Here is a 25,788-nt window from a genome sequence, read left to right on the forward strand (position 1 = left end):
TAAAGCTCTATTATGATGTGTTGAAACCTTTTTATGGTGATAATATAAAATTGATGTACATGGACACGGATAGTTTTGTTCTTGATATTAAAACAGAAGATGTTTATCAAGATATGTCACAGCCTGCATTGCTTGAATATTTTGATACCAGTGAACATACAAGGATTCAACCCCACAACAAAAAGGTGCCCGGCAAGTTAAAAGATGAGACACTTGGTGATGTTATTGTGGAATTTGCTGGGTTAAGTGCCAAGATGTACAGTTTTAAAACATGTAATGCTGTTGTCAAAAAAGCCAAGGGCATTGGCAGAGTGACTGTGGAAAAAGAGCTTAAATTTGAAGATTATAAAAATTGTCTCAAATCCCAGAATTTAATCAAAACATCAGAATCCAGAATTCAGTGTGGATCACTTATTGACTTCAAATGTTGTAAGAAAAGTGGCTCTGGACCCACATGATGATAAGAGATGCATTTTATCATGTGGCATTCATACTTTACCATGGGGTCATTCATTGTGATTTGAAAAGTGGGAATCAATGCCCAAGCACAGAGCATGATTTGAAATAAATAAACATGCCTATGAACTTATTTGGGTTCAAAAAACAAGGTATTATGGAGCTGCCAACATCACAAGCCTCTTCTGATATGCTGTCTAAACTGAGTGGCTTGTTAATTATTCATCTGAACAGCATACTTACAGATATTGATGATAAAACAGGCAAAACATTGTACATATTTAACAATAATTTAAATCATTACCAATTACCTGTAGGTGGGCAATTGCAATTTATTACAACCCCTGAGGGTGATGTCAAGATTTCAGTAGGGAGAAATATTTACAGAATTAAGCACTCAAACATGATTTCTGGCACTGTATATACTGTTTCTGCTGGTGACTGCTTATATATTGAGGTCCCTGGATCTTATGACAAGCTTATACCCTTTTTTATAGAATTAAGAATCAGATACTCTATAATAAATAACTACTAAACAAAATGCCTAATGATATTTTTGGCCATACAAGACATGAAGATCACAGTGATGAGATTCTTATGCTTGATGTCAGAGTCAAGAAATTAAGAAGTGATTTACAAGCTTTACAAACTACACTCAATGCCAGTCTTCAATTAGAAATTACAAATTTGCAATCACAATGCATGGATCCTCTTCTTAAAATTGATTCTGAACTCAAATTGTTGCTTCAGAAATATACTGACCTGGCCACATTAGATAATTTTCAAAGTTTAGAAGAAGCTGTTGCAGCTCTTCAAGCCAAATTTAAGACCCAGGCTAACAATTCTGAGCAATTGAAACATCAATTAGAAGAGCAGATAAATAATGTCCAGACACAACTCCAAACAATTGTCAAAAGCATAAAATCACAAGAAGATTTTGATCTAGTGATTTCCACTCTAAAAGAACAGATTCAGTCACTCCAAATACCTAATCTGGACCCTCTGAACAATGCCATAGCCGAGGTTAAAGAAAAAATTGAGACACTTGAAAATTTTATGAACAATTTGCCATCTTCTGATGCTTTGAATGCAATAACTCGGAGTGTAGCAAATATTAAGCTGCAACTTGAAACATATGAAGATTTTGGAAAAATTCAAAGTTCCATAACCCATCTTGAAGGTACAATAGCAGCAGTGCAAAGTGATTTGGCAAATGTACTAGAATCCAGATTGCCCGGGATTGTAGATACCCTTGTCAGTGTCCAGCAACAAATCACAAAGCTTGAAAACCTCAACACTGAATCTGAACTGTCTCATTTTCATCACTTGATAGATGATATCCAAACAAAACTTGAAATTTTACAACAATCAACACCCTCTCAGGCTGATATAGCTCTGCTCCAAAATGCTATGCAAAATGTGGCTGATGCTTCTGAATTACACAATGTAAAATTGGCACTTGAATCTTTGCAAAATACAGTGTCAAATTTGCCTACATCACAGGAACTTAAAAATATTAAGAGAGCAGTGAATCGCATATTGAAATCAGAAGATATCAAGAATATCCAGGCAGAGATCAAACATCTCACTCAGGCAGTGGCCACTCTACCAACCAATCAACATATTAATGAATTGCATGCCCTATTTGAGGATATCAGAAGACAGGTCCATGATCTTACTGCTCAAAATTCAAAATTGGCGGTTGTTGAAAATTTGCAACAAATTGTAGCTAATATCAAGCAACAGCTAGGGACCATGGAATCCAATCAAGCAAATGCCCTGTCTGTTTTTGCCACCCAGCTACAAGAAATTGTGCAACAATATAAGAAACTTGCTGTGGACATAAAAATAAAGCCGGGCCATGATGATGTTGTTAGGACCATCAATGAGCACCTTGAATCTGTAACAAGCAGATTGCTCACAGCAGAAAAGGAAATAACAGGCATAATTGAGAATCCTAAACATACAGTAATTCTTGAATTGTACAGCATCCCCAACAAAGAATATGATTCTCCATTTACACCAGGAGGCAAAATATATATGCTGTCCCCTGCACAATTTTATTACCAATTTTTTGTTGGGGGCACATTGAGACCAATCAAGATCAAATATTGGCTACAGCCACAGGCACATCACTACCCCACCTTATCAATAACAAATGCTGATAACAAAGTGAAAATCACCAGTGTAGAATTGGAGGATTTTACAGATCCCAATACATTAGAAACAGCCTATGTTGAAGATGATGGCTCTCTGGAATTTAAAATACAAATAGGGGACAAATTATATTTAGAAAATCCTGCAGTATCAGCTGCTGAACACCCCATAGTTGCAATATTCTTGTTTACATATTATGTCTAGAAAAATTATTGTTGATGAATTACACAGACAAGCCCGACATAATTTTAAGAGACTCCCAGTAGTCACAAAAGGCATAGATGATTTATGGCAGAGCGACTTGATTGAAATGGCAAGTGGGCAGTTGAAAAACTTAGACAAAATCAACAAGGGCTACAAGTATCTACTCACTGCAATAGACACATTTTCAAAATTTGCCTGGGCTGTGCCACTCAAATCCAAGACTGGAAAATGTGTTACAGAAGCCATCAGGACAATCATCAATCAGAGTGGAAGATCCCCGCGCTATTTGCAAACAGATAATGGCAAAGAATTTTATAATTCAGTGTTTCAACAATTTATTAAAAGCCAGGCAATAAAACATTATTCAAGTTACAGTGATCTCAAAGCCTCAATTGTAGAGAGATTCAACAGAACCTTAAAAAATCTTATGTATAAACAATTTACACTTCAAGGTAATTATAAATGGATTAATATTCTTCCAGAACTTCTGCATAAATATAACAATTCTGTCCATTCCACAATCAACATGAAACCCTCTGAAGTAACTTCATCTGATGAGCAAAAATTGATCAGCACTGTTTATTATCCTAGATATCAGCCAACAACAAGAAAGGCCAAATACAGGGTGGGGGATCAAGTAAGAATAAGCAAATATAAGCACTTATTCAAGAGAGGCTTTACAAGAAACTGGAGCACTGAATTATTTACAGTGGTTCAGGTTAAACCTGGGACCCTTAACACATATATAATAAAGGATCACCGAGGAGAAATTCTCAAAGGCAGGTTCTATGAACAGGAGCTCAGCAAAACTAAACAGCCTGACACATATCTCATAGAAAAAATCATCCGCAGAAAAGGCAACAAATTATTTGTCAAATGGCTAGGACTCCCAGAACACAGCTGGATCGATGCAAACAAAATAGTAATATGAGCACCTGGGATGTTATAAAAAGGCTCCCAGAACCTGAACAGCAGAATAAGAGAAATGGAAAATTGCTACCTGATAATATTAGGTGTCTTATTGTTGGGCCATCTGCTTGTGGTAAAACTACACTAATGGTTGATAATTTTTTATTGGCACCCAACTGGTTAGACTGGAAAAACAGGCACTTGTATATCTTCTCTAAGAGCTTGGAACAATTAAAATATCAGCAGCTGATGAAGCTATATGATGGATTGGATATTGCTACTTTTGAACCAGATGTTAAGCCACTTCATGAATGTCTCGATAATTCTGTTGTTGTGTTTGATGATATTATACTGGATAATCAAAACAAGGTTAGAAACTTCTTTACACAGGGCCGGCACAAAAACATTGATTGCTTCTACCTGGCACAGACTTTTTCAAAAATACCCAAGCAACTGATCCGGGACAACAGCAATTTTATATGTGTATTTCATCAAGACCATACCAACCTCAAACACATACATGATGAATATGTAGCTGAGCTACAATGATTTTTCCAAGATTTGCAGCAAGTGCTGGAACCAGGACAGTTATGGGTTTGTCACAATTGATATGACAAGAACACCCAATAGTGGCAAATACAGAAATAAAATCAACAATTTTCTAGACATTGAAACATAAATAAATAACCATGAAAAGGCCAATAATTGATGATCTTAAGTTAAGAGATTATCTTGTAAAAAGATTTAAGGGATGGAAATCAGAGAACCGAGGAATTTATGAAAAACACAAACAAACAGAACAGCCTGTAATTGATGCTATTAATAATTTAGGTAAAAATATCAAAACTGTTACAGAGCAGAATCAAAATTTGCTCACAGAGCTTGTACCTGTAGCTGCAAGGAACATATTAGATTATCCATTCACCCCACTTTCCAGTATTCATACACCTAGTCCTATTGCTCCTAGAAGAATTGAAGCTAGTCAGGATCCTATTGAATTGGGTCTTCTTGCTCAAAAATATTTAACCACACCTAAAGACAACAAAGATGAGGTGTTTGGCTTATATGCTGACACAGAGCTTGATGGAAGCATCATACATAGAATTGGCAATTTCAGAGTAACATTTATGGGAGATGATATAATTGTATATTCAGAATCTCGACTTGGAGAAAAAGGTGCTTTTGTTAAGTACTCCGGAACACCTGGATTGTGGGAATTGATGACTAGGAAAAGGCCTGGCAGCTATACAGATCAAGATTATGAGGATTACAAAGAAATATTAATAAAATCAGATGCTCTATACCAGAACAATGATCCCACACAAAAAAGAGTCAAGTCGAGCAGTGGGGCAAAATACAATAATTTAATCAAGCCTATATGGTCACAAATTAAGACTGGCAGTGGAATCAAACAATACAACACCCTGCCCAAAGAATTTGTGTGGGTTGATGATGTCAGGAAACTTGTAGATAGGTTATTGGTGATAGATGGGGAGGAAAATGCTGGCAACAACAATTTTTACAATGAAAAGGTTGGAATTATGGACATGATAAGCACAAAATTGTCTAATTTTATAGTGAATGACACTAAGGGGATTGGATATCTTATAAAAATTATTAATACTCTACCACCTAAATTTTGGAATATTTCTGAGGGTCGGGGCCTTGTTAATGACATTATAAACAAGTTGCCATTTGAACTGCATATTACAGGCTATCAGTATTGTGGTCCCGGTACAAAATTGGACCATAGATTAAACAGAGGTGATCCTGGTGTTAATCCCTTAGATGCTGCTTGTAGAGACCATGATATTGCATACAACACACATTCTGATCTTGACAAGAGACATGTTGCAGATAAGAAATTAGAAGAGGCTGCATTTGGCAGATTTGTAAGCAAAGATGCATCTTTGAGTGAAAAAATAGCAGCATTGGGAACCACCATAGCTATGAGTACCAAACAAAAATTGGGGTGGGGGTTGTGAATATGTATATAATAAACCTACAATGAAGGCCAAGGGTGTTATGTATCAAATACCTTATGCAGGTCTCAAATCTCTTAAAACTATTGACAGTCTTTTGACCAAAAAGCAGCGCAAGAAAAAAAATTCTTCTCTTGCAAAGGGACATGGTATGAAATTGTTGCTTAGTACCCCCCAATTAAAAAAATTACAGCAATCAAGAAAAAAAATAACATGTGGGGGGATTTATATTTACCATCCCTGCCATCTTAGCTGCTCTCGGGGCTGTTGGGAGCTTGGCGGGGGGATCAGCTGCAATAGCAAAAACAGTAATAGATGCCAAGAAAAATAGGGCAGAATTAGATGAGCAGAGGCGCCATAACCTGGCAATGGAGAAACAGGGCAAAGGTGTTAAGAGAGCCATGAATAAGTTTAAAAAAAACAAGAGCCGCTTACAAACCAAGATATTGAAGCTTTAATCAAGCCATTGGGCATCAAACATTTTAGAGGTGTGTACATGTCTGATTCTTTACCAGAACAACCACTCAACAAAGAGTGTGGCATTGTTAATTTGGATAAGTTCAAAAATCAGGGCACTCACTGGATTTGTTATCTTAAATATTTAAAAAATGAGGCATTTGTGTTTGATTCATTTGGAGGTGTTCCACCTGAAAATTTAATAAAATATCTAAAATCAGCTAATCTTTATTACAATAATGCCCGTGTTCAAAACTTCAGAGATGTTAATTGCGGACATTTGTGTTTATCTGTTCTTAGATATATGTCTCAAATAAATAAACCAACAATTGAAGATTTTCAAAAAACCTTGTGGTATCTGAAACATCATGGGGGTATTCCATCTCACCAGCCAAAATTCAATATTGAAACTCAAATTACATGATGACATAGTGTATCCCAAAACAATAGCTCTCAGGGCATTTTATGGCATGTACCTGATCCCAAATATTACACACCACAACAACAGAATTGCAGTAGGGGATGAAAAAATTGTCATCACTCCAGGGCAATATAATCTCTCCACTCTAAATGCTCAATTACCCAGAGGTATAGTGTTAAGTCAAAATTCTGTCACTCACAGAGTAGAAATTGTATCTGCTACAGAAACAGTGGATCTGGGTACTATAGGAGAGCTGTTGGGCTTTGAGAACAACACAAAACTTGAAGCAGGCATCAAACACACTGCTATGAATATACCTAAATTCTTAGCCATAGAGACTCTGAATATTCACTGTAATGTGGCTGAGGGTATGATCACCAAATCAAATGGCATAGGCACTCACAAACAAACAGGCATCATTGCAACATTCAAACCTAATTCTGAATTCATGGAGCCCATCATCTACAATCCATCCCCAACATTATATTTTCCTGTGTGCCATAATAGAATAGATTACATTGAATTGATGGTCACTAATGAAAAAGAAGAATTAGTTGATTTTGCTGGAGCCACAACAACTGCTATCATAGAAATTAACATTTAAATAAAAATACATACAAGAAGAAAATGGAAAATATTGAGAGTTATGAGCTACAATCATTCCCCCCAAACAGGAGGACATTTGCAAATTTAAATCAACCCAACACAGAAATTGAGGTTGATCTTGATGTAGGGGATGGATTTATACACCCTCACAGAGCAGATTTATACATCAAATTTGATGTTGTAAAGCTCGATGGTACAGATTACCCGGCAAATTCTAATATAAGATTGGTAGATAATTTTGTGCCGCATCTATTCTCTGAAATTGAGATCAGAAAGCATGGCGTTGTTATAAACAGAGTGGATTATCCCGGCATTACCTCCACAGCTTTGGCCACATTAAAATTATCCAAAACCGAGGCTTCATACTACAAAATCGGTGGATTTGAGGCTGGTGATAAGATATTATCTAAAAACCACACAGTGCTGTTCCCGATGCGCCTATTGCCAGGATTCTTCTCAGATTACAAAGAAATTATGTGGAAGGGTGGGTTAAGAATCACATTTAGAAGAGCTGCAAATGATAACAATGCCTTGATGAGGTACAGTGCAATAAACCCCACAGGAGAAGCTCTGCCCAATACCCTACCAGATGCAGGCAAATGCATTATTCAGACTATGGAGTTAAGAATCCCTGTTGTTGAATACGAGGCCAGTTATGCTCTTAAATACAAAGCAGATATAATAAAAAATCCACAGATTCCTCTGCAATTTTATACATATCAATGTGTACAGAATCCCGCAACTGGTACATATTATGAGTTTGATGCCACAAATTCATTCTCCAGTATTCAATATGACATGCCTGATTTTGTAGTGGTACTGTTTCAGACTGGAAGACACAACAATCAGGAAAAAAATTCAAGCAAATTTGATAGCTGCAACATCAAGAACATATATCTTAAAAATGGCAGAAATGAGGTATTTCCTAGAGAGAATTACAATTTAGACATGTCCAAGGATGATTTTCTTAAATTATATGAGGCATTTACAGCATTCAAGAGGGTCACTACTGGCAATACTGACATGTATTACACACCAGATGAATTCAAAGCACAGAGACCCATGTTTGTAATCAATGCTTCAAAAAGAAAACAAGTTGTGGTGAATGACAGGACAAATATTAAAATTATCTGTGAATTCCATGAGGCTTTACCTGATGACACCATATGTAGTGTTATTCTCATAGGAGAAAAATCATATGTTTATGATGTAAGAAATGAGAGAGTCACAGAGCAATTCTAGAAGAATTACATTATTTTAATACTAGATATACAAGTTGAGCCTGGTGCCCAATTGAACTTAAACCGGAAGTAAATATGTGTGTGTGTGGGTGTGTCCTGGCCTAGTTTTAAGTGTGGTCAAAAAAAAATATCAAGAGGGCCATATTTTTAACAAGTTTATGGACAACAATCTCACAGAAGTACCTTTTGTAAGTATAGGCACATCAATCTGAGGGGGGGTCATACTTTCTCATGGAATCCATGAGGGCTTTTTTACAAAAATCTTGGATTAGACAGGGTTCCACACTTGAGCAAAAAGCTCATATGGGCATGTTGAGCTTGTTTTAAGTGTAGCCAAATCTGCTTCAGGGGGGTTCATACTTTCTTGAGTTTATAATACCACAAATCCCACTACTAAAGTATGCCGATGCATCAAAACATGCGTCCGTCTTCTGCTGCAATATGCAGGAATATTCGCAATATTCGATATTTTTACAAAATAATACTACTTAAATTCGTAGTGCACATGCAAAATAAGATATCGTTAAGTGAAAATATATAATATTCATGAAATATCTTCTGTTATTTAATCACTATCAGTAACGTTTTTCCTAATAAACGCGAAGATGCGTGCTCATTCCAAATGTAGCCTTCATTTGTTTCACTATGAAACTTTCTGGATTTCACCGAATTTGACGTCATTATTGATGCACCAGTCTGATGCACGTTGCTGAATTCTGGAAATTCCGGCTTGTGTTTGGAAACTCACATCCCGCGGAATGCCTCCCGTGACGTCACGTTCGCAGTGAGTTGAAATTTAGCAGCGCCATCTCTTGTTTGATCCAGAAGTGAAAGAAGGCTACTCCAAGCGGACGATACGAGAACTTCTTGCAGATGCTAATTAAAAAGCGAAGAAGGTCTGCTACCTGAGTTCAACATCTGCCTATAATACGTTTATCTGTGGTAGTACACACTACATTACTCACCTGTTTGAACTTTCTTCGATTCTCTTCCGTGTTCTGAAGGCCTAGGGGGGCGAATCGTTTCTCCATTATCTCAGCATTCTCATCCGAAGCGACAAGCCCTTTTCCTGGGGTGGCCATTGCTTGGGCAGTCGCCTTTAACTCTTCCTCTAAGTCCACAGGGGGGTAACTGAAGTGGCCGGCCATCTTTCTAGTACGTAACCTGTAATTACAAGATATCACAATAACGTACTGTAAAAATCAAGCCAATTGAATTTTTAGTGATTATAGGACAAATGACAAATAAGTTAAATCATATTGTGGCGTTAGATTAACTAAGGGGATGTGGGGGCAAGTCAATTTCCACCCTGAAAACATAGGTGTGTGTACAGGAGGACAGTTGCCCCTAATATTTTCATTATATAAATCCCTCTATAGAGGGATTTTTATTAACGTTAAACCCCAAATACTTTGGTGCATTCCATGTAAAACTGCAACTGAATCTCAATTTTAAAAATTAGATGCAATGCTGTAACTTTATCATATCGTGTGAGTTGATTTGTTGATTGAATTGGTGCTTTAAGTCCACTTTATGCACAGTAAGGCTAATCGGGACTGGACCTACAGTTTAAAGTGGAATCTGAACAATTATGTGCCTCGACCGGGTACCGAACCCGAGACCCCTTGATTACAAGGCGACGACGCTACCACTACGCCATCGGGAGAATATCTATCTTGTGAGTGAACAATTTCGACTTGCCATAAAAATTCAAATATTATACATAATTATGTAAGAAAGTCGAAGGTATTTTGCATATTATTAATTTATCTTAACTTTTTGATTCACTTTTGTTTTCTATTGTGTCCCACCCGTGACACCAAAATATAAATAATTTTTCCTTAAACTGTTAACTACATTTCCCCCTCAACCAGTGATGTGCCGTACACTATAAGTTTACGTCTACATCGTTGTCTACACGTAATTTACGCGTAGATTACATTGGGTTGTAGTTTACATAGACTACGTAACGTAGACAATCTAAAATACATTAAAAATTTCTCTTCTCTTCTCTTATAAACTATGGAAGAAGCTAAATCGTATGCAAGATAAACAACAGATGGCAGTCGTGTGGCAAAAGTAGTCTTTTTCCCGTAAAACAGTAGAATATTTCCTATGTTAAGTTTTTCCTAGGTGAGAAATTGTTCAAAATTAGTTACTTTAATATCTAAAATGCAATCCCCGTGTCCCACAATAGAATGCCCCTCTTCTTTAAAAGATGAAACATTCTCAAGCAAAGAGGGCTGGGGGTGGGGGATTTATTATGTAATTGGAGGGGTTAGTGACAAAAGTGGAGGTGTTGAAAACGCTTGAAAGAACTGAACAAAGACTATCATTGCAGGATAGGATAATTTCGTAAGACTACAGGAGTTCTTTCTAATGTTGGAACAATAGTCTTTCCTATGCTACCCAATATTGTTAAATATGTGTGCGTTCAATTTACAAGGGTGTGTGTAGCGAAAGTTTTAGTTTAAGAAGAACCGAGAATTTTGTATAAATGTAGATATGGCTTTCCTTTACTTGGTAAGTAAACATAATTTCCGTCGACCTGCGTGGCGGAGTGGTTAGCATAGAGCACTACGACTTCTTGATCCAGAAAGTGGCAGAAAAGCGAAGTAAAATAAACCAAATCAATCAATCAATCAAATATGAGTTCCATTTCTCATAAGAGGTATGGCATGTAGTACATAATCATACAACTAAAATTACACTAAATGTACACAGGTATAGGATTTTCGGTGTATCCGGATCCACATACCTGTTTTGTACGCATCAATACAAAGCTTGTAAATCAGTGAGATGGAATGTGGATTTTCTTTCCCGGGCTGATTTTTCATCAAGGCTTTTGTCCACGGCTCAAATCAGTAATTCAGTTTCCATCACATAAAAATAACGTCCAAGGCTATTTTGCTAAATAACTGCTGCATTTACAAAATCATAAAAATTACATTACAATTTCCCCTTGGTCCTTCTCTCTGAGGTAGCTGGGGAGCACTGTTGCCAACTTAGCTCTTTTGGAACCAGATCTGGCTCTTTCGTGCACTCGTTTGGATGTGAACTTTGGCACCCGCCCCCTGCCCCACTATGATGCCATCATTGGCCCTGGCCCACATAGACCAACTTTTGCCATGAGTATAAATTTTGCAAGTGACGTGATATTATTATATTGGCTGCGTTGCCCCACCCCCTCTTACCTCCCCAGCTACTTTTATATAGCGCCATGGCTGAAGTGAAGATAACAATATTGTTATCCGGGAATCATTTATTTTTCATACGACCATCAGTGGATTATAGAGATGGGTGGTACCGTCAGATCTACACGGTGAAAAGAATAGATTGTCATTACTTTAAAGTAGCCGGTAATAGGAGCGCTTCCCACCCCCTTGACAACTAAAGTTACCATGGGAGGCACATTATCCAGCCTTCCTAAATCTAGCTCCTTGAAAGTCAACTTCAGCTCAATTTAACGTCAAATTTAGCTCTTTTATGAGCATCAGGTTTGGCAACACTGCCAGAATGGCCGTATGGGGCAAGAAGAAATGCATTACGCTTATGGGGGAATTATTTTATTAGTTTTCTTGAGAACATCAAATGTTTTTTTCCGATGGCGAAAAAAACATGATCGAGTAGAAGATCGATTGAAGATGATATTTGCGCTAGAAAGAGTCGAAACTCCCATTTGTTTAGCCGTAACCTGAATTTTAAGTTGTCTCTCCATAAGGAATACATGGGATTTGTCACTGACCCAAAGATGTTCATTTATTTCATTTATTATGTTTTGTTTAATTTTGTGCTTAATACTCACGATGATATATCTATGTTATCAATTTCTGTTTTGTTATATTTTGGAAAATGTTGTTGCATTAATATGATGTATAATTAATTATTATCACGTTCTTGATAATGTAAAATTACGATGTATACATTTATATATACATTTTTGACCATAGCAACGATAAAGAAACAAAACACAGTAGATCAATAAGTGATAAAATATATGGACATTTTAAAATAGTGACGTCCGAGTTTCATTGAATTTATCAAAATCCTAATTGCTATTTTCTTAAAGTGAATACTATGATCCTTCGTTGAAGTTCAAGTGAAAGGCTTGCTTCAGATTCTGTAAATACTTATTCATCATAATTTTCAAACACGGTATCTAGCTTAATGATCACCTTTAAAAACAGCTTCCACTTGCAACATAAGGAGAAATTCATACTCTCAAATTATGCATCGATTTTCTTTAGTAGCAGTGCCCATTCTGACTATATTTAAATAAATGCATGCCTGGTGCGAAATTGTCACACCTCAACTTTAATCAAGTGTATCTAATTTGTAATATTTCCATGGTAACACCGATATTGAACAGAACTTGTAAACAACAGCTGTAGCCACAAGAACCTCTCAGAGTCCATGACCCATGAGTTTAAAATAATAACTTCTACCCTGAAGATGAGATGGACTGTAGCTCTCGAAAGATTGGAAACCTTTCCAAAATTTACGTGGTCAATAGCCCGAGAGAATCTGTTCATCATAAATACCATTGTTGCAAATTTTAAACCTGAAATTTAGGGGGTGAGTGCCCCCTAAGTCTCTCTTGCAATTATCAGCCCTTTATAAGAATTAACACAATGTACTGAGGGGGTTAAGGGGTGACCTTTTCCAAAGACGACCAAAAGTCAACCTCATTTCCACGTAGTACACCCCGGTAACTGCTTCTTGCATGCCAACGATGCTCTGGCGTCTGAATCTACTGCCAGGATAATCCTTTGTTGGGTTGTCAGTAGTGTACCAAACCTGGGAAGGCAAGGACAGTTTACTTTCTCTTGGTATACAAGGGGGAAAGTGGTAAAAAAATGGAGGAGAAGCAACTGCCCTCCACGTCCCGCCTAATCGCCGTCACTGTGGGCTGTGTTTGTTCATCTGTGTGCTGAGTGCCCCTTTACAGCCTCACCTATTAAGTTACAGCCCCACCGTCTTTACAGCCGGCGCGGGGACTGCCTTTATGGCGGTGACTCTATGTTGCCGCGTTTACCTACGAAGGAACTTGCAGTCAAACAGCCCATTAGACCTACCGCTACCCCCCTCTTTGGGCAACAAGTGGCAACCTTCCAAACCCTCCTTCCTGAGGCAGCCAGCAGGGAAACAGAATTTTGCCAAAATAGCCGTTCTGAGCTGTGATTGGGGACCGGTTCGTTCGTCGGCACTACTATAGGTAAGGAGTTTTTAATCCTCAGAGAGGGACAGTACAGTTATGGTTTGTTTTAAGTAATGAATAGAGGCACATACCGTGCGTTCATTTCGATCTGCAGCCGAGAGATCGGGAGAAGCGTGGCGAGCGGCGCTGACGGAGATGCCGACATTTGCGGCCTGTAATGCCCGCTTATTTTTATGGACATCTGCAGACATTCCAAGTTCTGCCCTTATATACACAAATAAATACGCTTTAGAAATGATGTTAAGAGCTACATAATAAAACATTTTAATCATAGTTTTGAACATTAACGTCCTGCTTAAGTTTATATCCTTGAAAGAGTTTTGTGTCGATGGGGATCGTTTGGAGGTTTCGAATGTGCAACACTGTATCAAGATTTCGCTGCAGACGAAACCGTTAAAAGTCAGTGGTGTTCGTGAGCTTCCTTGCAATCCGAAATCTCAGAGCTCGAGTTTTTTGTTCCTTCGCGACTATCGTGGCGAGCAGATGTAAACAAAGAGCATGTTAATTTCGTACTGTGCCCAAGAGTGTTATTCTTGGTTACTTGCCGTTACTTGTTTGTGTTATTGCAGTGTGTATGTGTGTTGTGTCAGTGAGACGATTGGAATGACAGCCGCAAGGTTCACGTTAGAACAAATAATTTTTATGTATGACACTTACGTGAAAACAGACTCGTGTCGAGACGTGTGTAGGCAATTTCTACAGAAATTCCCAGGTGTTTCACCTCCACATAGAGATACGGTTAGACATCTTGTCCTTAAATTACGAGAAACTTGATCGTTAAATTTTAAAATACCTGTTAGAAATAGAAAAACAGTAATCTGTGTATTTGCTTGATATGATGATTCTGTGCATGTTTTTTGAGGTGAATATTCTGTGTATTATTTTGCGGGATTATTATTCTGTGACTAGCAAGAAAAATGTTATGTACTGGTTGACTGTGTGTGAGATTAAACCTTAATTTACTTATATTGGTGTTTCGTTTTTAACATTTGGCGACCGTGACAGGACAGGGAGACTTTGTGTAAGGCAAAGATTGAGACGCCATGGAAAAGATAAGTAAATTAAGAACAGTAACGAGATCGTCGTTTACGCGCTTAGCGAATAACATTGAAGCGGCGTGCAATGGTGATTGCCCGGATTTGGTGGAAGTGCAGAGTAATTTCCGTTTGTTGCAAGATAAATTCGGCAAATTGCAGGATCTGGACACACAGTACAGTGATTTGTTGATGGACGACGATGTCAAAGAAGAGGATTTGATCGTCGAAGCAGAAAATGCAGATAAGTATGCATGTAACTTTTATCGAATCAAGACTATGGTGGAACAGTTATTAAGTAAGCAGGTGTTGAACAATGGTAGTGACGCAGTTAGTGACACATCGGTAAACTGCAAACGAAAAATCAAATTACCGGTAGTGGAACTTAAAAAATTTGATGGTAACGTGAAGAACTGGTTACCCTTCTGGAGCCAATTCAAACGAATTGACAAGGACGAGGGCATTGATGATTGTGATAAATTCCAATACCTTGTACAGGCTACCGTACCGGGTTCAAAAGCGCGTCAATTTGTAGAAAGTTTTCCCCTCAGTGACGAAAACTATCCCAAGGTCATTGAAGGACTTAAGTCACGTTTCGGCCGTGATGATGTGTTAGTGGAAGTTTATGTTCGTGAACTTTTGAAGTTGGTGTTACACAACTTAAATGGTGACAGTAAGTTGGAACTAGCTGTTCTTTATGACAAAATGGAATCACAGTTACGAGCATTAAGTACATTAGGAGTAACGTCAGACAAGTGTGCTGCAATGTTATACCCTCTTGTTGAGTCATGTTTACCAGAAGAATTTTTGCGAGTGTGGCAGAGAAGTTCTGCAAATTCCACTGATTCTAAATTGGAGAGTCGTCTGGAAGAAATAATGTCTTTCCTGAAGAAAGAAGTGGAAAATGAAGAAAAGATAGCACTTGCTGTAGCTGGGTTTGATCTGAAGAGAAAGAAGGAACGTAGTAGTCGTACTGAATCTATACCCACGGCAGCTGAATTGATTAATTGCAAAGAGGATTCTTCAAAGTGTCTATTTTGTGGTGATTCGCATGTTAGTGAGGAGTGTGTGAAGGCACGCAGTTGGTCCTTTGCGGAAAAAGCTAAGATGCTTAGGGAAAAGGGGTTGTGTTACAGATGTTTGAAAAAAGGCCACCTTAGTCGAAACTGTAGGGTAAAATTAAAATGCAGGATTTGCAAGGGGCAGCATGTTGAAGTGATGTGCTCTGGTCAAAGGACTAAGCAGGGAACAGTCTTTCCAGGGAAGCAGACTAAGTCACAGACGGTTGTTGAAAATTCTTTGACGAATAATGAACATGTTGAAACGTTTCTGCAAACATTAGTTGTGAAAATAAGAGGACAAAGTGCTGAAAAATATGTAAGAGCAATCATTGATACTGGTTCGCAACGATCCTACATTTGTACATCTACAGCAAAGGAAATGAATTATGAGGTTGTGAAAAGGGAAAATGTCACACATGCACTTTTTGGTGGCATTCTTTCTGCACCATATGAACATAATTGCTATCGTGTCAGATTGACTAGCATCAGAGGTGATTATGCTTGCAATTTTGAAGCCATGGATCAGCCTAATATTTGTGACAGTGTAACATCTGTTACTGAAGGTCCTTGGTTAGCAGAGTTGAAACGGATAGGTGTAAAAATTTCCGATAGAGAAAATGGTCCAGTAGAAGTTTTAATTGGTGCTGATATAGCTGGTAAAATTTTCACTGGCAAGAAGTTTGCTCTAAAATGTGGATTGGTAGCAATGGAAACACTGCTTGGTTGGATACTAATGGGCAAAGTTACTGCACATGAAAGTCATAGAGTTTCATCCATGATTGCAGCTTCAATGTTTTGTAAGGAAGCCTCGGTTGCAGACTTGTGGAAATTAGATGTTCTTGGTATTACTGATCCTGGAGAAAAGAAGTCCAAAATTGAAGCTCAAGAGGCAGTGATGGATTATTTTGAACGAACTCTGACGATTGACGAAGAAGGAAGGTATGAGGTAAAAATGCCATGGGTGGAGGGACACCCACATCTTCCTAGTAATTTAGAAATGTGTAAAAGAAGACTGGATACACTTGTTGAAAAACTGAAGAGAGATGACTGTTATGAAGAATATTGTCAGGTTTTCAATGAGTGGCTAGAAGAAGGCATCGTCGAGGAGGTTTCATCTGAAGAGATAGACACCAAGGGACACTATTTACCTCATAGACATGTTGTAAAATTGAACAGCGAGACTACCAGGATACGCCCTGTGTTTGATGCTTCTGCAAGAGAAAAGGGGCATCACTCGTTGAACCAGTGTTTAGAGAAAGGCATTAATTTGATTGAAATAATTCCTTCAATTCTGACACGTTTTCGGTTACGCAAATTGGGAGTCGTCTCAGATATAAGGAAGGCTTTTCTGCAGATTAGTTTATGTAAAAGCGACCGTGATTTTTTGAGATTTCTTTGGATAGATGAGAAAGGTGACATAAAGGTTTATCGTCACAAGCGAGTTGTTTTTGGTGTAAGTTGTAGCCCATTTTTATTGTGTGCAGTAATTGAACACCATCTGAAGCAAGCTCTGAAAAAATGTAATGAAGAGAGCTGCAGCTATTCCAAGGATATCATTGCACAGCTGTTGCAGAGTTTTTACGTAGATAATTGTGTTACTAGTGTGAACAATGAAGAGGAACTCCACCAGTTTATTGAAGAAGCTAATCATTTGATGGCAGATGCGAAATTTGAATTGCGAGGGTGGGAGTATACCTCACTAGGAAACTTGTCGGAAGATAACAGAATATCTGTATTAGGCTTGGTATGGGAAACAAGAACAGATAATTTGGAATTGAGACCGGAATGTTTCCAAGGAATGAAGTTTCAAGTTGTCTCCAAAAGAATTATTTTGTCAACTGCCAACAGAATATTTGACCCTATTGGAATTACCTCTCCAGTGACATTGTATCCAAAGATCCTTCTTCAAGAAACATGGTTGTTAAAATTGAGTTGGGATGAAGAAGTGCCCGAAGAAATGGGAAGAAAATTCAGACTGTGGGTTGAAGAATTACATTATTTGAAAGGGCTTGTATTTCCTAGGTGGATTGCTGAAGGTTTGGAAGATTGGAGTTTGCATGTGTTCTGTGATGCTAGTGAAAAGGCATATGCAGCTGTAGTATTCTTGAGAACCATTGATAAGGGACAAGTCAAGGTGCAATTAGTACAAGCTAAATCAAGGGTAGCTCCGATAAAGAAGTTAACCATACCCCGCTTGGAATTGATGGCAGCTCTTATTGGAGTGAGATTAGCAGCTTCAGTAACCGAATCATTGGACATTGGGGACATACCAATTAATTTTTGGACAGATTCGACTACAGTTCTTGCATGGATTAGACGCAATGATCCGTGGAACACCTTTGTAGGAAATCGTGTGCGTGAAATAAGAACGATGAGTAAGAGAGAATCTTGGAATTATGTACCAGGTATTATGAACTGTGCTGATCTTCCTTCGAGGGGGTGTTCACCCAAACGGTTAATGGAATCAAAATGGTGGGAAGGTCCATTGTGGTTAAAAGAAGCTAAGAGCGAATGGCCTGAACAAAGGTATACATGTCAAGAAGAAATTATTGCCAAAGAGAAGAAGAAGACAATTGTATCTAGTTTAGCTAATATTGAAGAAAGGGATGACTGGTACTATCACAGATTTTCCAGATATGAACAGATTGTTCGACTGATAGGGTGGATCAGAAGATTCATTTTCAATTGTCGTCATCCAAAGAACCATAGGACAGCAGAATTGTCAATAGAAGAAGTAAATGCTGCTGAAAAGGTAGTTATTCGCCTTGTACAAAGAGATTCTTATGTCGGAGTGGAAGACAAGAAGCTGAAATCTTTGTGTCCATTTCAAGACAAGGAACAAATCATAAGACTGAAAACTAAAATCCTAGAGCTTACAGATAAAGAAACATTTCGGTGTCCGGCTGTCTTGCCAAGCTCACATCCAATTGTGAAGAGGCTTATTTATTATAAACATATTGAAGCTTGTCATGCAGGTGTACAAGGTCTGATGAGTATTCTTAGAGAACAGTTTTGGATATTGAAAGGCAGGAAAACTATTCGTTCTGTAGTGAAGGGTTGTGTGATTTGTCGGAGACATAATGCTAAAAGAATGGAAGTAATGCCGGTGTCTTTACCTGAACATCGAGTCAGAGATGCAGCAGTATTCGAAATAACAGGAGTGGATCTAGCTGGACCTGTTATACTTCAAAGTGGAGAAAAGGCTTGGATTTGTATATTTACTTGTGCTGTTTATAGAGCTGTACATTTAGAGTTAACTTCTGGCTTATCATCTGGAGATTTTATTCAGTCATTTCGAAGATTCATTGCTCGACGAGGTAGACCACTAGTTGTTTACAGTGACAATGGGACGAACTTTGTAGGCACTGAAAATTTGTTGAGTAAGCTAGAATGGGAAGATGTAGTTGCTTTTGCAACAATCAAACGCATTGAGTGGAGATTCAATCCACCCACAGCTGCCTGGTGGGGTGGATGGTGGGAGCGTTTGATCAGACTCATGAAGCAACTATTGAGAAAAATTTTAGGGAAAGCTTCACTGACCTATGAGGAATTTATCACGGTGCTATGTGATTGTGAAGCTGTCATGAATGCTCGACCACTAACCTACATATCAGAAGATAATTCAGACCTTGAGTCCTTGACGCCCTCCATGTTTCTACAACAGGTCAGAGAAGTAGGCGTGCCTGACCTCGATGAGATACAGAAGGTAAATCTACATAAACGGTGGAAGTATTGTCAAAGAATTCGTGAGACACTAAGAAGTAGATTTCGCAGTGAATACTTGGGTCAGTTAGTGCAGCATTGGAATGCTAAAAGTTCTTGCAGAGAAGTGAAGGTTGGCGAAGTGGTTCTTGTTGGTAATGACAATTCTAAACGTCTGGACTGGCCTTTAGCACGCATTGTGGAGCTGATACCTGGACGTGATGGTGAAGTACGTCTCGTAAGGCTGAGGACTGCAACGGGAATTATGATGAGACCACTACAGCGTGTTTTTCCCTTGGAAATTCAGTCAAGTGAGTTGCCCAAAGTACCCAAAATGAAGAAAACTGAGGAAAAGACAGTACCTGAAAAGGAATGTGCTCCGAGAGTCACCACCACTCGACTGGGAAGAAGAGTGAAGCCTCCACAGAAGCTGAGTTTGTTGGTACAACTCATGTTATGAACACTATTGATTGTGTAGAGTCACTAATTGTCTTTGCGTGACTCTAGGTGGGAGAATGTTAGAAATAGAAAAACAGTAATCTGTGTATTTGCTTGATATGATGATTCTGTGCATGTTTTTTGAGGTGAATATTCTGTGTATTATTTTGCGGGATTATTATTCTGTGACTAGCAAGAAAAATGTTATGTACTGGTTGACTGTGTGTGAGATTAAACCTTAATTTACTTATATTGGTGTTTCGTTTTTAACAATACCTAAGCAAAAACGACGTATTCTAACCGAAGGAAAAAACTCGAAGAAATTGGTGCAGCGTTAGAACGTTCTCCAAACAACACCCCTACGCAGTGTTTCACAGGAGATGGGAGTGTCAAAATCATGAGCACATACAGCCACAAAGCTACTAAAATTAAAACTGTACCCTTATAACACAGGTTAGTGCCCGTTTTGCAATATTTATATAAATGTCTGCATATGTCCATAAAAATAAGCAGGCATTACAGGCCGCAAATGTCGGCATCTCCGCCAGCGCCGCCCGCCACGCTTCGCCCGATCTCTCGGCTGAAGATCGAAATGAACGCACGGTATTTTTGGTAAATAAAAAAAACAAAATTTCGGTACAAATAGGAGTCAATTTCGGGTTCAAAAGCGGTAAATTAAATTAAATTTCGGTGTTATAGCGGTGAAAAATCGGATGAAAAGCAGTATATAAAATGACATTCTGGTTTTAAGATTTGTGAATATAATCCTAAATTTGATTTAAAAACTGCACAAAATAAACATATCCTTTCTAATAACACACTTATGCAGTTACCAGAGTATTAAGTTTATTTGTGTATAAAGGGGTCCATTTTTGTTTCTCAAATATATTTACAGCACAATTAATCAATTTTCCGTTTGCATAACTCACAGGATAATTCAAACTTCATAAAATGTCGCGTCGGTAAATAAACTCTAAATTTCGTGTTTTCGAGTATATTTCGCTTTTTGGAGTTCATTTCGCATTATTTCGTGACAAAACAGGGTAAAAAAAAGTGCACCTCACACCTTTCAGAAACATGAAAAATTAACATTGCAATGTGATTTTTCCCATTTCGTGTTTTTGTCAAAAACGAAATATGCATGCCTCTAGTAATGAATGAATAAATTAGTCTTAAAAATATTATTAAGGAAGTCTTTAAAAGACATATTTAATTTACTTGTTAGGGCCCTGCCCTCAACTTTCTTTTAGTTAAGGGACTTATTCCCCATATTGCGCGACGGGTAAAAATAACCTATGTTCTGATGTGCCAACACTATAAAAATCAATGAATCAATCAAAGTATTGTGATTGAAATGAACGTGTTTCAAATATCCATTTTTAAGCTGACATTAATTTCCCAAGTAGGGCAACGCCCTCCCTTTCCCCTTATCGCACTCTGAACACTCATGCTTTTTAACAACAAAAATTCGACTCGCTAAACTTACCTACAACTCTAGGAACGGTGGGAGTGTAGCAGGCTGCAACTTGTTTGATGTAATCAGCGTTCCTAGAGACACGCTAAACTTTAAGTATTCAAGGATTGCGTAAATTCTCAGATATCACTAGTATGCTGTGATACCTAAGGTCAAGGCCGATATCAACACAGATTTCTTGTACCGTCGCCTCATATTCACAATGTATGCACAAGTTTTAACTATCAGCAGTATCACGTGTTGACTAGTGTTGTAATTTTCCTAATTTCATTTCGAGGTTGCTTCGAACAGCATTTAGGTACATGACTTCAAAATTCAGTCGATGAACAGCAACAAGCATGTGTATTGCTTCAAGCCTGGTTATGGTAGTTTTAGGATTATCAACATTTAAGATGCCAGTGGAATCTGGACATAAATCAAGTGTGAACTGGACACAAATCAGCTGTGATGCCAGAATATATTTTCATTGGGAGTGGGGGAAACAAAATTCTCTTATGAGAAATAATTCAAAAATATTTATTGAGCTTCCCCGATTTCGGAGTTGCCTTGTAATCGAGGGGCCCCGGATTCGATGCCCGTAGGAGGTACATAGTGGTTCGGATCCCACTTTAAACTGTAGGTTCAGAAATAAGAGTTATTGACTTTCTACTTTATATACACAGGGTGTCCAAAAGATTAGCGGCATAACTTCAAGAATGTGTTCCTCGTATGTAAACAATGAATTCGTCACGTATTCAATGTGGAATATTGATGCAGACGTCATAATGTACGTATTATCAACCTCCACCATTTAGAATCTAATTTGCAAGCTTAACGCATCATTATATATAATATAATCGGAATGTAAGTTGAAGCAATATGTGTGTTTCACCTACATCACAACTGTTGCATTGTGGTTTCGAGCAGCCATGATTGAGGCCAGTTCTTGTAAGCATACGGAATTCAAGCGGTCGGGCGGGAGATTCTAACAAGGACATTCGTGATTTAAAACAAACGTGCGGTTGGTGCAGATGTAACGAACGCTATCTGGCGAATATTTGCTTGCAAACGACAAATAAAATTGCCCGCAAACATGGTGGCTCTGAGCATCCTAACGTCACATGAAACCCACCTATAGAAATTCCATCTCTTCTCAGTTATAAATGCTCACATACCATATTGTTGATGAACACGATGCCACAAAATGAATCTGTAGCTGTAGGAAGTGAATTGACATGCAAATGGGATACATTAACACATTGGTTGGTCATCATTTACAATACGAAGCCGTTTGAATTGAAAAAGTCGCATTTTGAACATTTTAAAAAAACTTGAGTCTTTTCTTTTATCAAATCTGAGAGATTTATTTGAAAGAACAATGTAATAACCAAACACATAAGACTGAATACATGATAACTTTTTTTATTTTGGTGCATGGTTTTGTTACATAGGCCAAAGTATTTTCGGGAGTCGCTAGTGTAAAAATCACAAGAATTGTGATTGCATAAGAATCACAAAGCCTATTACAAGTAGTAAGAAATGAGAATTGATGTATTGAGTATTTTTTTTTATTGTTGTTTGTTGCTTCGAAATGAACATATTCGTTCCGTTGTATATTTGAGTTCAAATTTCACAAACAGTTTTGGCACACATTACAAAAAGCGTTACATTATGGCCATGTATGTAATAGTTTTATATTCTCTTTCAGGTAGGGGATTTCAATGCGCTGGGCATAAGTATCTGAGAGTGAATTGTACGAGGGTCGAACAAAAAGTAAATTAAGTGATAGTCAGGGGTAATATAAAATTTGTGGTATTTCATTGTTGTAAGGTATTGGGATTGAATAATATCATTTTTTGTAATTGTTTGGATAGTCAAGTCTGTTGAACTGTAACCCTCCAACCAGCGTATCTACACATTACTAGACGGGTGTTGCAAGAAATCAATAGGAGGTGAGAAATTGAAGGATTTTAGTAACTTGGGAAGTTAGGGGTAAAGTGTTTTTTTCTTCTTTTCTTTCTTTTATTCAATGTAACAGGTTTAGGGGCAACAAGGCAAATAGTGGACCGTCGAAATGTGTTGTGCTGTTGTATTGCGCCAAACGTTTGACCATGTGATAGTGCGGAGCAGGTATCTGATTCTTGGCATCACATGCCTCCTTTGGCACTGCAGTCGATATACAAATTGTCCAGTAACTGTTTGACTTTGTAATTGTTGGGCTTCCTATGAACAAATACATAAATTCCATCATAGTTGTTTGAAGATAGCTGAGTGAACTGGGTAATTTGGTCATTAAGACGGACTGTATGGTCCACATCTCGTAAGAAAGCATATAATAATATAATATGTGACCTGTCAGATTCTAAGTTGTACTCAATAGCAGTTTCGTGTTTCTGTGTATTAGAAGTGTCTGTATACTTTAACTTCGATGTTTATCAAGTTGCGACCTCCAGTCCGCTCTGGTATATAGGCCATGTCCGAAAGGTGCAAGACCGTACTTGAAGCGAGCAGTGATGTGCGTCTACGCGTAAACAACGATAGTCTACATTCTACACGTAGACTATTTTATACACGTAGATTACGTAATCTATGTAAACAACATGGCGAAAGGTGATAACTTAGAAAAGGGCGCCGTGGAATTAAAAGAAAATTATACTGCGTATCAGTTGCTGATGTGTGAAGAGAACTTTTCATACTCTTTCTTCCAAATTCGAACAATTTCTCACCTAAGAAGAAACCTAATATAAAAAAATATTCTAGTGTTTTATGGGGAAAAGACCACTTTTGCCTCACGTCTGCCATCTGTTGTTGGTTTTTGCAGACTATTTATCTTCTTACATAGTTGATGATAGAAGAGAAGAGAAATTTTGTTGTAAAAAGGATTCTTTTCATTTCGTTAGGAACCAATATAGTTGAAAATGTCACATTTTTCTCATGAAACCCTTGAAAATTAATTTTAATGCACTTTAGATTGTCTACGTAGTCTATGTAAACTACAACCCAATGTAATCTACGCGTAGATTACGTGTAGACAACGCATGTAGACGTAAACTTATAGTCTACGGCACATCACTGGAAGCGAGCATCCTCTGAGTATGGTCTTGGAGTGCGGTCTTCAAGTCGTGGACGGGAAGTGAAAGTCTTTCGAATTGCACTTCGACTGCAGCGCCAAATACGATCAGTAGATAAAACTGAGTACTCGTTGTTTTCCCCGCGTTATCCACCATAGAAATCACATAGCATTTTCAAATGTTCGTACATATACATTTCCACACAAAGAACTTTAACCAACAACTTGCTGGCTTTCTACCTCCGTGATTTTAAACAAATGAACAACGAGTGCGAAAATCACGTGACCTAGTCAGCAACCATCTGTACTGCGAGCTGTGCACTTGCGTACTTGCCTTCTTGGCGCTTTCGAACTATACTAGGTGACGTCACTTCCGTCAAGACTATACTTCAAGTCTGTACTTTGTACCTTTCGGACAGAGCCATATAATCACTCAGCCACAGAGGTCGGCTCATAGCGTCGAAATGTGACCTCAGTGAAGAATTTATTTTCAAGAAAAGTTGTTCACATTGATGTCCTCTATACCCTGTGAAAATGTGTCGGTGGTTCACAGCGACACCCTGTGTATGTATGTGTATATCTATATAGAAATATGTTTGTGTGTGTCACTTAAATATTTAACACTTGTATTATGAAAGCTTCAGTGGCGTATGCTGGATTCAAATCCTGGGCTACATCTTCATATCATAATGTTCGAATGATAGGCTCTTTTTCGTTCAATTTCTTGGATTTTGAAGTGATGTGACATTTTGATTAAAAAATACGCACATACCACACAATTTACAAATAATTATAAAAATGTCACTGTTTCATTAATATAGAAGGCAGGGAGGTAGAGGCAGAAATCTTCCCTTTCCCTTCCGAAGGCTGTTTCTACCTGGAACTGGTGAGGCTGAGGAAAATACAGTTAGAGTAGCTCTTTCCAGCCTTGCCCGCTGAAAGCACCGAGAGGCGAGAAGTGCGTGAAAAAAAAGTATTGCATATGAACTGTGGCTTCAACAAGACAATACCCATTTGGAATTTTCTATTGGTTCCAATTGAAATTTCAATTGGATTGTATTGGTTTCAATTGGAATGAATCGGATTCTATCAGATGTCTAATGTAAGTATCGGAATCTCAACTGAAACCAATTGGAAAATCAAAACAATTTCCAATGGACATTTCCACTTTGACATGAAAAATGTTTTAAATCCATTCATTTTACAGATAATGACACAAACATGAGTTGTGCAAAATATCTCGGCGATATTTGTTTTGGTTCTCGAAAAACAAGCCTTCAAACACCGCTGAAATTCACCTCCTACGTCACGGATTTGAAAACGTCCTCTCCACAGACACGAGGTCCTCTGACGTCATCACTTAGAAATGCGTGCAGGCAG

At 38.0% G+C, this 25,788-nt stretch overlaps 2 protein-coding genes across 2 annotated transcripts in view; one reads left to right on the plus strand and one right to left on the minus strand.

Moving 5' to 3' along the window:
- LOC146001960 (fructose-bisphosphate aldolase-like) overlaps positions 1-21,444 on the minus strand; it is a 50,070-nt gene extending 28,626 nt beyond the window's left edge. The window contains exons 1-2 of the mRNA XM_083139682.1: positions 21,372-21,444; positions 9,398-9,596 (exon numbers count right to left, since the gene is read on the minus strand). Of these exons, the coding sequence (XP_082995808.1) occupies positions 9,398-9,580 (183 nt within the window). The 5' untranslated portion in view covers positions 9,581-9,596; positions 21,372-21,444. The remainder of the gene's footprint in view (positions 1-9,397; positions 9,597-21,371) is intronic.
- LOC146002210 (uncharacterized) lies at positions 14,694-19,907 on the plus strand. Its single transcript, XM_083139928.1, has one exon. It carries the CDS (start codon positions 14,694-14,696, stop codon positions 19,905-19,907), a length of 5,214 nt encoding a protein of 1,737 aa, XP_082996054.1.
- Positions 21,445-25,788: the final 4,344 nt, after the last annotated feature.

Source organism: Lepisma saccharinum, chromosome 18, assembly GCF_977018435.1.
Source record: "Lepisma saccharinum chromosome 18, izLepSacc3.1, whole genome shotgun sequence".
Taxonomy (NCBI): Eukaryota; Metazoa; Arthropoda; class Insecta; order Zygentoma; family Lepismatidae; genus Lepisma; species Lepisma saccharinum.

Bases quoted from the DNA above. Each gene is read 5' to 3' on its own strand.
- LOC146002210 (XM_083139928.1), top strand. From the start codon at position 14,694: ATGGAAAAGATAAGTAAATTAAGAACAGTAACGAGATCGTCGTTTACG.